General features: G+C 42.4%; 2 protein-coding genes across 2 annotated transcripts; both read right to left on the bottom strand.

Annotated features, from left to right (window-relative positions):
- Nucleotides 1–1,416: 1,416 nt before the first annotated feature.
- On the bottom strand, nucleotides 1,417–2,885 carry cenpx (centromere protein X). Its single transcript, XM_079282313.1, has 5 exons — nucleotides 2,827–2,885; nucleotides 2,340–2,391; nucleotides 2,207–2,260; nucleotides 2,027–2,115; nucleotides 1,417–1,570 (listed from the first exon to the last, which is right to left on the bottom strand). The coding sequence occupies exons 1-5, from the start codon at nucleotides 2,860–2,862 to the stop codon at nucleotides 1,556–1,558; spliced, it is 246 nt and encodes an 81-aa protein (XP_079138439.1). The 5' UTR covers nucleotides 2,863–2,885; the 3' UTR covers nucleotides 1,417–1,555.
- Nucleotides 2,886–5,990: 3,105 nt separating this feature from the next.
- On the bottom strand, nucleotides 5,991–12,047 carry LOC306787414 (transmembrane channel-like protein 6; the record flags this gene model as incomplete). The annotated part of the gene is made up of 17 exons (XM_079282534.1): nucleotides 5,991–6,071; nucleotides 6,699–6,777; nucleotides 6,974–7,150; nucleotides 7,449–7,582; nucleotides 7,663–7,738; nucleotides 7,826–7,921; nucleotides 8,020–8,117; nucleotides 8,509–8,599; nucleotides 9,123–9,280; nucleotides 9,719–9,862; nucleotides 10,324–10,468; nucleotides 10,558–10,766; nucleotides 10,847–11,110; nucleotides 11,202–11,289; nucleotides 11,370–11,478; nucleotides 11,559–11,708; nucleotides 11,789–12,047. The coding sequence occupies 17 exons, from the start codon at nucleotides 12,045–12,047 to the stop codon at nucleotides 5,991–5,993; spliced, it is 2,358 nt and encodes a 785-aa protein (XP_079138660.1).
- Nucleotides 12,048–12,556: the final 509 nt, after the last annotated feature.

Raw genomic sequence — 12,556 nt, 5'->3', positions numbered from 1 at the left:
TGCTGCCTTTAATTGAACCACATTCAATTAATATATTAATCAATTTCCTGCATTTCTGCATTTTACGACTGAATTTTATTTCTTACACTGTTTCTTTAATTGTTTTTAAATCTCCTTTTCTTTTGCCTTATGTTTTGATGCTTTTAATGGTTTTATGTGAAGCACTTTGAATTACCTTGTTGTTGAAATGTGCTATACAAATAAACTTGCCTTGCCTTGCCTTGCCTATATACAGTACATGTAATACACCTTTTCTTTCATTTGTTTTTTTACAGTGGTAATAAATAAAGATGTATTGTACTTTCTCCAGCAAGATTATTTGCTGTCACAATGAAATTATTTCATTTGAGCGAGCAGGCGTCAAAGCGGCAGATCTGCAGTTTGCTACACTTCTCAAAACAAGAGGGCAAGACTTGTTGCTGTGAATAAGTGTAATTATTGAACCTGCTCCTCATGCCATCATTAAAAAAAAAAAAAAAAAACTTCACTCAACAAAACATGCTCGTCTCCTGAAGGCCTGCTGTGGAAGTTTCTCCTGTGAAACACAAATCCAGTCTGGGCCCGATACTAAAAGGGTGCCGGGTCAAACTCCAGGTGCTGGTGTCCTTGAGCACCTCTGTGAACCTGGACACTTGAATTTAGCCCCCAAGTTGCTTCCAGCTGCATGTGAGCAGCATTTGTAAGCGCCTAGTGAGTCACTCACAAGCCACACAAATAAATAGTGTGAGGTGTTGTACAGCTATGTTGACTCATATTGAAGACATGTTGGTCAAATACACCACTGAGTGGAAAAAACATCTGAGGCACTCAGGTTAGAAAACCCCACATTACCCTCTCTCTCTCTCTCGCTCTCCCTTGTAGGCCCAACTTCCCCCTCTGCTGTGGTGAGAGGAGAGAAAGCACGTCGACTATACTCGCCTCCTTTTGTTTATTTACCTTCAGAATTACACCCTGCTCTTCTTGGACCGTGTTCCAATGTGTTTTGTTATGTTTCCTTTCAAACAGAATATCTATGCGTGTGGTCCCCGGCCATGTTTGGCCAACACGTGCACACGTTCGCGCACGCACACTCCCATTCAACTTTCCCCCTGTGCCAGAGCTCCCCTTTGCCCTCCCCCCCGCCACCTCTAACTAAACATCGCAGGACAGCATAAGGGAACTTCAAAGTGGCCGGAGGGGGTACTCCTTTTTTTCCTGGCACTTGTCATCATCTAAGGGACTGGCTGCTCCCCTTATTACTCTAATTGCTTCCAACTGCTCCAGGAGGCTTTGATGAAGGGCACTATGCATGCTGGAAGCACCTGTTGTTGCACAGAGGAGCACAGGTGGGCCTTATCAGTGGCGGCGTGCGGACAGCGCCGTTGCTTTCTATTTAAAAAAATTAATAAAAATCACACAACTCGAATACCTACGGGATGAGCTTTTTAATGTTATCGCAGATTTCAGTGACATTGCAACTAAACAGAGAAAAATAAACATGTTGGAATTGAAAATGTAGGATTTGAGCAGCGACACGCCAGCAACACTCTGGCTCCATCTTGTGGCATCGCTCGAGCTAGAAGTCCAGCAGCTGCATCGGAAGAGAGATGAAAGGCAGCGAGATTAATGATGGAAGCTTGTCGTGCATTGATGATGTCTTATATTCACGGTCCAGGATGGGATTTCAGGAAAAATGGATTTAACTTGTACACCTGTAGGCACTGAATGTCTCATATACCTGAGTCATGTCAACAATATATAGTAAATATCAACAATACGAAGAATATTAAATATAATACAAGAATAACGGGGTCAGGGATCAAATGGAAGGCCCTATACGTGTTCTTGTGATTAGCTGTAATACAGGCAGCAGGTACAATAACGTATGTTATGCAGAATTCAGGAGCCAAATAAGAAAAATAGCATATTATGGAATGCCCTGCTGGTCTGAGGAACAGATATAGATTACACGGGACACTGGAGCAGCCTCATGGTCCCTATTGATGGCTGTTGCGTGACGTATTAAAACCGGCTGAGCTAAACGCACCAGCTGAGGCAGAATCTTTTCAAAGTGCTCGATGTCCACTTGGTCGCAGTCCTCAGACTCGGCTTGTTTCTGTGATCTCACAGCGGCTTCTGGAAATGAGAAAACACATTAAAAAGGTTAAAGGCATCTGTGTGCAACTGTAAAAAAAAAAAAAAGAATAAAAAAAAGACATCTCCTTACCTTGGACAAATATTTTCAGCAACTCTGTCATGAGGAGCACAGCATCCCCGCTTACTGTGACAGAATGAGCCAAATAAAACAGTTTGGAGATGTGACTTTTATCAAGAAATAAATACATATTTATCCAACTCACGTCTGGTTCTGTCCTCCTTGAAGAAACCTGACAACAGTTTGCTCACTGTTTCCTGTGAATGAGGAGAATAGAGACTGTCAATAGGCTTCTCTCGCGTGAGTAACATAATCAGTGCATCTTGTAATTTGGCGATGCGTGACTTCCTCATACCAAACTGCCGTCGGAAAAACGTTCATTTAACGGGTGAACGTAACTAACGATGGTGTTATCCCGGAAGGGTGAATACACAGCACTATTATTTTTACCATTATGAACCGTTCTTCCATTCGGCGCACAGATATATGTCAATTTACTGATTCATATCTTCGTCTGACAGATAATTAAGGAACAACTCATGTACTCCATGAACACGGTTTGGTGTGTATATAAACTAATAAAATGCAATTCCGCGACAATAGAAGAGGCTATCTTAGTCTTTATTCAACCACATGGGGGAAACCGAGTAAGCATGAACAACTATAACCAAAGCAGCGATGTGTCCTTCTACCTTTTTGAATCCAACTTCCGCGTCTCTCTCCGCCATGTTTTCAACGCTGTGAGAGGATGTTGGCGCTCTGCGTAGCGATTGGTCAATGGTCTCTGACGTCATTCGACCCACCCCTCAGTATACGGAAAACCATACAAAACGAAATTATTAATTTTATTTTTACGTTATGTCCACTAATCATGACATTTGTGAACACCTAAGTTTGTTGCTACGCACAATTTGTTTTTAAATATTTTCCATTGACCTGTATAGTTAATGTTTGTGTCAGAGGAAGAAAAGACAACATTGAGGCTGTCAAAACCATTATCTTAGGAGCAATAATGTGAGGCATTTTCAACAATTTTCAAACTAAATCATGTTGCATTCACCAACACTAAGAGAGTTAACATTAAAACTATATACTTTTGTATCACCACTATGTCCTTGACAAATATTAAACACATAGAATATAGTTTAACTTTTTTATTATAATAACACACAACACAGCATCAGCAGAATAATGTGTATCACAGCAACTCACATTAAGGCTAAACAGATAAACAAACAGGATATGTGTTCTTATATAGCTGAGGACTATTTATATTCTTGTGTTTTTAGTCCTCGGGGTTTAAGAATATTTCACAGCAGCCTCGCAGATTTTTATGAGCCACGTTAGTTGACAACCCCAACATTTTTTACACATACATTTAGGATTTTTAAACTTAAAGACAAAGTTGCACAGTGTTCGTTTAGTCCTCCGACTCATTATCTAACCACTGAGCATCTTCCAGTATGTAGCCCAAGCCCATCGAAGGCCGAGGTCGAGGCACGGCAATGTCTGGGAGACAGATTTATTTTTTTGTCAGCCATTGGAGAAGGAAGAAAGCAAATGTACACTTTTAAAATCAAATGCTGTTTTCTATTTTATGTCCGGCAAACAGGCATGAAACAAACCTTTGGACTAACAACTCGTTTTACTTCCACATCGCCTCCGATGTAGTGAGGACCGGCCCATTCTGCTCGGTCAGCTTCATCCTCTGAAGAAAACCTCACATAGGCCACTGTCTTATTGTCCCCTGAGTTGGGGCTCTTGTTAACCTGGGACGGAATTCAACAGACAACGGTCATTTGTATAATTCACTGACAAAATCTCCGATAACTTCGTCGTTTTTTTTCAGAATATGCTAACAAAAGGCATGAAAAAAAAGCAGTGTTTTTGTCAGTGTTTACCTTACACGCTGTGACGACTCCCCATTCTTTAAAGTAAGCTTCTACATATCCTGCATTTACATCGGGGTTCAGCTCTCTGATGATCAACCCATGGTCCTGTTAAATGATAGAAAATCATGAGCTCCATGCCATATTATAGCTTAGGTCAACAAGATGAAACAAGTGCCTGTAAGAATGAGAGAAATTGTTTACCAGTTCATCATTTTTAGCCAAAGCAGCCATGTATTTCTTTGGAAGACTGATGCACACTCTTTTTTAAACGTCACTTCCATGTTATCTGAAAGGAAGATGAGATTTGCAGTGGGGAAGGTAATAAAGTGATTTCAAAATAATGACATAAGATATGAGAATGTTCCAACAATGATCTGCAAAAAAAAAGTGTAATTGCTGTACAATTTAAATTTAAGTTACATATATATTAGGAACATGATCATTTACAAAGTGATTTTCTTAGCAGATAAAATCAAGAATGCAAGAAAACTTACCCGAGATCTTTACTGAGATGCACTCTTCCAAAAAGACCAACTCAAAGTTCAGAGTAACCAGAAGCCATGGGTTTATATAGCGCCACAGCAACGGCGTCTCTCACTGGTATTTTTCTTGGGTATTGACTGAAACTGACTGGCTAGTCAAGGAGTTACCCAACCTGTTCAACAACCATGTGTACAAAAATGTGCTTTTTGAGAATTGTTGACATGGATTAATTGGAAATGGAGCTGAAGACGTGTGACATCACATCGTGGTAGTTACAAGTCAATTATGTGTTCAGCTGCAGTTTAACATGTTTAACCGTTCTATGTGAACCCCTTGTGATTTTGATAACACAAACGCACTGTATAAAGCAATCCACCAGACGTTGCCAAAATAAGCGATAGGATCCCTTTACCCTCTCCATTTTAAATAAATACATATATATTATTTTTTTTTAATAACACCAGCTAAATAGTTATGTCACGAAAGCATTTGCTGTGTGATGTTGATGCATTACTGTACAGTTTTTTTATTCTCAGCATTCGTTTGACATAACTTCATGTTGGACGTGTTTATAGAACATTTTCTGGAACGCGTGCTTGGGGGACATTTAGGACACAGCTGCAAGAAGCAGGTTGCATTTGTCAGGTTGACAGCTACATCATGTGGGGGGGGGGGGTATTTCCCATTCTGCTGGATGAACTCAAAGGTCTGGTGCTATATGAATGCTTTAAATCCCCTATATTGCACTTTTAACATACAATGTGTAACATGTATACTATGACAGCTCATTGTTTACAGGAAGCATCATGACAAAGTGCAAAATCTGAATTTAACTTGCAAAAGTGCTGATTAAGTGCATGTGTTCAGGTGAATGGCATGAAGGAATACTGTGAGTGTTTGAATCAGATAATGTTTTCAACAGGCACTATCTGCCAAAAACACATGAAGAGGGTTCCTCATATAACACAGATGCTTGTGTGTTCAAACTCATTTATTTTCATACAACACGTTCAAGATCATTTTTATGTAGTTATATTTAGTTATTTCTCAGATGAACAGAATCTAAAAAATTACTACACATACAAAAAAATGCATCCTGACATATAGGAGCTTTATGTATAAATAAATATAATACAGTGCAAACAGTCAGGATTAGTTTGTGTTCTTCCAGCACATTTTTAATTAAAACTTTATGGAATATTTTTGAAAATAACACATTACTGTTGCTGGTTTCACTTGGACTTTTGTTCTCATTGTAGCTGACATTCCTGATTTCATAATAATGTTGCCAGCCATCTACCACAGCATAGATGCCACCGATGAGATGATCTTTCCAGGAGGAAATAAAGACAACAACTTTTCATATGACAGTGTCCACACAGAAATGCCTTTTCAGATTATAAATGAGGTCATTAAAAAGTGAGCAAACAAAGAAGTTGTGTTCCAAACACAAAGAGGTTACAGTATGGAGACTACCCACCTTATCTGTGAGGGGAAACCAGGCTACTCTGCTCATAAATGGCTTGCAGATTGGTGATGAGGAACTTTTTGTCTTTACCCTCCTGTACACAAGAGGAAATAAACACCAGATACATTAAGATCAATGTCAACGTACTTTTTAGACATTCTAGCAAATGTCAAAACAACTATTTGATGGATTTCCATGACATTTGGTACAGACAGTCATGGTACCCAGACGCTGAATCCTACCAACTTTGGTGATGCCCCGACTTTGTTGACATTTTTTTATGACTGTCTTGACAACTATTGGATGGATGGCTGTGGAATTTGGTAAGCGTGGTGCCCAAAAAATTACTATTTTTCCTCTAGCGCCACCAGAAAGTCATTGATACGCCAATAGCATCAATCTACAATTTGGATGAACATGTGTGTCTCTCTCTGGATGAATTGTAATTATTTTGGTGTCCCGTCATTTTTCCTCTGGCGCCATCATCGGGTCAAGATTTTAATGTGTCCAACGTAGGTTTTACCAAATACTTGTAAAACTAATGACATTCCCATCAGCCTCAGTTGTAAATCCACTGGATGAGCTACTCTGCGAGGGCGAATATTTCAAACACTACAGATGCTAAACATCAGCATTGTCATTGTGAGCATGTTAGCATTTGGACGTAACGTTAGCATTGGGGTCAAAGCCTAAGTGTAGACTCTCGTTTGATTACGCGTACATTTTCAATTTGCTTTTCCAACCGAATGATGATTCTCCTTTGGCCATCAACAAGTTGAGTGTGAAAATATATCACCAATCTGAAAAAATAGAAAGCATGAGAGGGAAACGAATGTAAAGACCATAAACATTCAGACACAGTTTCAATGAATATGTCTGGAAGGCAGACACTTTGTTAACAGAATAACCAGAACAACACACAACATTTGATAATAAGACAAGATAATAGAAATAAACAAACCAGATGAATGATAACGGCGTCATGTCACCACTTACAGAAAGACTCCAGAGGCCAGGAATAAGAACAGCGGGTTCTCCAGCAGAGCGTTGTAGGCCCAGCTGAGCAGAGACAGGATCGGGTGTGCGTTCTCCAGCTCCTGGGCCCACAGCTGCCCCGACTGAAACATCGTGGTGAGATTCCTGAACGGGCCGCACCTGGACGAGGGTTTAATCCTGAGGACATCAGACAGGTGGACTTTGAAGATGTGCGCAGGTTGTCAGTTTTTGGGCAACAGCATTTTTTTCCACTGGCTTTAAAGCTGAGGTTAGCCAGGTTTATCCATCATGCGATACTTTCCCAAGCCCATTCATTTCTACTGAAGACATGTTTTCTTTAAAGGAATACTTTAACGTTACCGTAGATGAGTCAGTGGTATCAAATTAATACCTGGTGAAACGTGTGGGACTCTGACGTAAACACCCTGAAATTATAACTGGAACATACAGTACGAGTAAGGTATGGTGCACTTACGTCCAAATGATGTAAGTGATAGACACAGCAGCTCCAAGAAACGAGGGGAAGCACAAAAGAGAGATGAACAGTGTCGTCATCTGACTGGCCCTCCAGGGCTTTCTGGATGCCTGACAGTTGACCATTACACTGCTCTGGAAAGAAAAAAGGAAGAATTTGAAGTTCACGCAAATGAGTGTGTGTACGACGATGAAAGGAGACCTCGTGTACCAACCTCCTTCATGTAAAATAACACAAACAGTTTTATGATCTGGACCGCAGGAAGCAGTGGCGCAAACAGCACCCCGAGCCTGGGAAGAACTGAAGACCATTAATGTTGAATTCACTTTTTGTTTTTGGTAAATATGTGGAGGGTTTTAAGGATGTGGTGTAATTACCAAGTCAGGGTTTGTCCATATATGAGTTCCAGCACATTACGAGCAATGTCAAACACTGGCTTCCTCTTCCTTTTCAGAATTCTCTTAGAAAAGAGCCTACAGGGGGAAGATGCTCAGCGTTCAGCGAATGGTTTTTAATCGACAGCAAACAAGAGAATCAAGTTACACGATTTGTGGGTAAAGCGCCAACTTGCCTCCACAGGAACTCTCCCAAAAAAGTATAAAGCACTGTGAAGAAAAAGTCCATCAAGAGCAGGCGATACAGTTCTTGCCCCACAAAGCTCTCCCAACACTGAGGACGACAGAAGCATTGGTCATATTAGGGATAGTCAGGTCACAACCAAACACTCAGTGTGTCCTAATCAGGGCCGCCTAAGAGGGTAAAATGGGTAAAGCTAAAATAAAAATATGCATCCTAAATATTAGTAATGGTAACCAAATTACATTTTGAACCAAAATATTTAATATTATAATATTTATATACAAACGCACAACATTGTATTTATTGTTGCTTTCGTCAAATGTAGCCTATATCATAATGAAAACCTGAAAAAATGGAAAAAGTGTTTTTTTTTGTTTTTGTTTTGTAAGACCTGAGAAATGTACTTTAGGAATGCAGAACATTGCACAAATAAGCATCACTTCAAGGGAACTTTAAATACAGTACAAGGAAGTTTTTTTACCTGTAAACCACGACTTTCTGGTTCCACAGCAATCCTCCCCAGCCAGCGGAAACACAGCACTCCAACAATGCTGACCTTCAACAACAGATTCCTAAAAGAAAAACAACAAAAACGACAACAATGTCCATTTGAGAAAAATGCCACACAGCGTCACTACAATAAAGTCCAGGTTACTATTCTCCCGCTACAATAAGACTTCATCGAGTGAAACCAATGCAGCTGCAATTGAAGCTTCCATATTTAATATAAAGCGCTGGACGCTCCAGATTCAAACGACTGAGCATATGATATGGTAGAGATAAGATTGTTGTGATTTATGTTTTTTTTTTTACTTCATCTCATTGTTGATGAAATGGTTCCCCACTTTTTGATGTGCTCCTTATTTTCTTTCTAACTTAAATGCCAGAAAAGAGAAGACAAGAGTGTTTATTGAAGAGAAAATGTTTATAGTATGTACCAAAACATAGCGTAACTATTAAAGTTATATTTATCAGTAAGAAATAAAGTCGTATGCTTATTTATGCTCGACAAGTCTAGCTTTGCATGGTTTTGCGTGACTTCTCTCTGTTGTGGTTGATTGTGCATTTCGTTCTTACAGTTCTTCTTCTTCTTACCTGCAGATGGAGACATAGACGCGAACACTGGGCGAGTCATGGTTCTCTATCCAAGCACACAGGTTGAAGAGGCCGGGGAGTAAAAGGTTAAAGCCGGACACCACTGCAGACAAGAGCAGCAGCTCCTCGTCTTTAAAGAGACTCTGCGTAATGGCAGCCTGTGGAGGAATGGAATTGAATTGAATTGAAATAGAACTATTACGAGTTTCCTCAGTATTTTCACCAATTGATTGAAGTTGGCATGTGAGAATGGGTCGCAGGATTTCTCCGAAGATGGAAAAAGTTTGGGAGCCACGATGTTAAACATACTCAATCGTATCTCAATCAGGAGACGTTTTTTTGGTGGTTCTCATGCATGGCAGTTCTGTAAAGCATGCAGCAGGCCGACAAAAAAACAAAACAGGTGTTAAACACCTTCCAGGAAAGTAAAAGGAGAAGTAAATAAACAGCGGTGGGAAAGTGCTTCTTTATCAGAGCCGGTTTTGTGGTAAGCTATATGTCTTGAGAAAATGTCTCACGGGCCCTGTAGCTGCTCAGATCTGCATAAAGTCTGTCTTGTCTGGCTGCACAGCCGTTGTTGCGCACTTCCCTCTAACCTCTGACAGATAGTGGACCGCCATGGCACCCAGACAGATGCTGGCCAGACATATAGCCCACGCCATCAGGTGCACCATCAGGCGGCAGAGTCGGTGCATGCAGCTCTTGGTATCTTCTCCTCGGATCACCTCAGACAGCAGCTCCTGTTGGGGAAAAAGCAGCAGTTTGTCAGGGTCGAGCCAGCATCGTTCAAGATATTCAAAATTGTTGTTGTTGAAAGTGTGATCAGCTATTGATAACTGTTGATTCTGTTCAGAACGGGATATTTGAAAATCCCTCCTTCGTGAAAGAAAACGGCATTCTTTAGCCCGCAGTTAAAACGGTCACATCGGGTTGTGACAATGCATTGTCAAAAGCTTCCTGTGTGTAAACCAGTTCTGAAAAAGCTGAGCTCGTGTGAGCAAACATGTCACATTGAACTTATTGATGAAATTTGCAGAGAAGCAAGAAGTAAGCGTAGCCAGTTTGACATGACTCACCCCGATGCTTCCGTTTGGAAAGGAAATGTGGAATCATCGTCTTGCGTTCTAATATCAGTTTATTAGATTAAAAATGGAGTTTCACACTTTCGCGAGCACAACTGAATATTCAAGAGATTGCATACTTTGAGCTGAGTGCTGATTTTCTCAGACTGCAGTCTGACAGACGTCTCCCGGGTGACTTTAAAGTCCCAGGAGCAGAGAACTTTGACGGCCAGGTTTCCATTCGACTTGAGGACTTGAAAACTTCTCCCGAAGGACTTGGACATGCTGCAGGAGAACGACATAGCCATGAAATACACAACGCTCGATGGATTAAAGCAAGTGCTCCCGTGTAAGGAGTTGACTTGTTGTCGAACCTGTGCACGAGGATGATGCAGATGATGAAGAAGGCGATGGCGATGGTAATGAAGTAGGCTGCAGGTATGCTGTACGGCACAGTCTGGGGCCCGTCGCGATCACAGACTGGCAGGTCTGGTGATCCAGCGGTGGAGTTAGCAGCCCGGCAGGTTTTGAGGATGGTGTTGGTGTAGTAGCCGTAAAACATCACACTCTGAGAGATGTCGCCCTGCAAGACGGAACAGAGACTTGATTCAAGAGAGCGCCGCGGAGACACTCTCGTGCGTGTGCTGCCGTGATGCATCGTACCGTTCCCGCGAGAAGCTCAAGGCCCGTGAAAGCGTCGAGATTAGAGCCGCGAGGAAGAGGAGGAGGGTTGACGGCTTGAGGGAAGACCAGGAACAGGCCGAAGATGACGAAGAGGAGGAGGTTAAAGAGCAGGAGGGTTCGGAGGAACAGGAAGTAGGAAAGCACGCCGGTCCCGAAACGCCCGCTCAGTCTCTTCATGGGCGAATGCCACAACTGGAGGGAGGTGAGGACGGGGAGGCAGCTGAACAGGCGATGACGCCAAGTCTGAGGGGAGAAAAACCTCAACGAGTGAAGGACTCACACACACACAAACAAAAGCGGTTCCTACCTCGTGCAGCACACAGTGTGTACTCACCCTAGATATGCACACGCTTAGACGGCTGAAGCATGCTATATTCCCGCCGATGAGTGATCTCTCTGCTCGGTCACTGAAAGCAAGTCGCCTGATAGCAGATGGGCCGGACAGTCATCACCACAGTGCTTTATTTGGCAGGACATCAAGTGTCGTCAGTGCCACACGTACCTGACGTCCATCTTATCGGCCAGGCTGAGCGGCGTGGCTCGCAGCTTGCGCATGCCCTCGCTCGCCGAGAGGCCTCGGAGGTCGAGCATCAGCTGCCGCTTCTTGTTTCCTGTGAGCCAAAAGTCAGAGAACAAACCGATTTATTGACACGTGCAGAGGAGAGTTCGGAGAGAGGCATTTCCTGTTCACCTTCAGTGCCGACTTCCTCCATATCTGCCTGTTCAACGTCCTCTGGGATCGTTCTGGAGGGGTGAGAAGAACCACAGGAGGAGGTCTGCTGTCGGTGGAGCTGAGATGATTCTCTGCCGCGCCGTGGAATTACTGCAGGGCTTCTCATCACTGTGTGGACAGAACAACAGTCAGTTTGCACGTGTACATGAACAGTGTCGACGTATAATTCGAGGAAGGGTTCATCTCACCAGCAGTGCGACTGGGCATTGCGGAGAGGACCTTTAAGGTAGCGGCCGACCAGCGATGCCTCTGCAGAGGGTTCATCTGCTCCCTGGCGAGCGTCTCGCCGCTCACGTGACAACTTGCGGGAAATGGCGGACGTTCTGTATTGGTGCCAGTACATTCCCTAAAAATGTCCATCTGTAGGGTTTCAGGACACCTCTGGGTGCCGGCAGCTGGCTCTACAAAGATCGAGAAGGAGCTCTGACCTGGTTCGCTTTCTCCCATGTTCCTAAGGGAGAGTAGCCATAATGACCCAGAGACCCAAAGGATTTGGCCCGAGCACCATCAGTACAGTGGCATGTATGTAAAAATAGCATTAAAACACAGACAAAAGACACGTTGATCTAAAATCATTGAAAGCTATGGCTAGGAAAGGACTGGAAATGTTCATCGCATGGACTCAAAACCAAAATGGCTTGTGTAAAGACAATAGAAAATAAAACTACAAATTTAGTTCATTCGTAACATAATTTGATAAAAGTAACTTAATTCCACATCAATGTTGATTCAAGGCACCCGAGCAGAAAGATGCAGGGGTAATGGTAATCAGGTACAAAAGCTTACCAAACAACAACAAAAGTAAAGCAACGCTCAAATAAAGTCTTTGAAGAGGACTCACTCAAAGTCAGACTCCGACTCAGAACCAGAATCTATTTGACAAATGTTGACACTGTATGCCATGGTCCTTGATGATCTCTGTACGGCAAACACACAGCTCCCAGCGGCTCAGTCTT

The sequence above is a fragment of the Melanostigma gelatinosum genome (genome assembly GCF_949748355.1).
Source record: "Melanostigma gelatinosum genome assembly, chromosome: 13".
NCBI classification, from domain to species: Eukaryota; Metazoa; Chordata; class Actinopteri; order Perciformes; family Zoarcidae; genus Melanostigma; species Melanostigma gelatinosum.
This window is presented reverse-complemented; position numbering and strand designations above follow the sequence as displayed.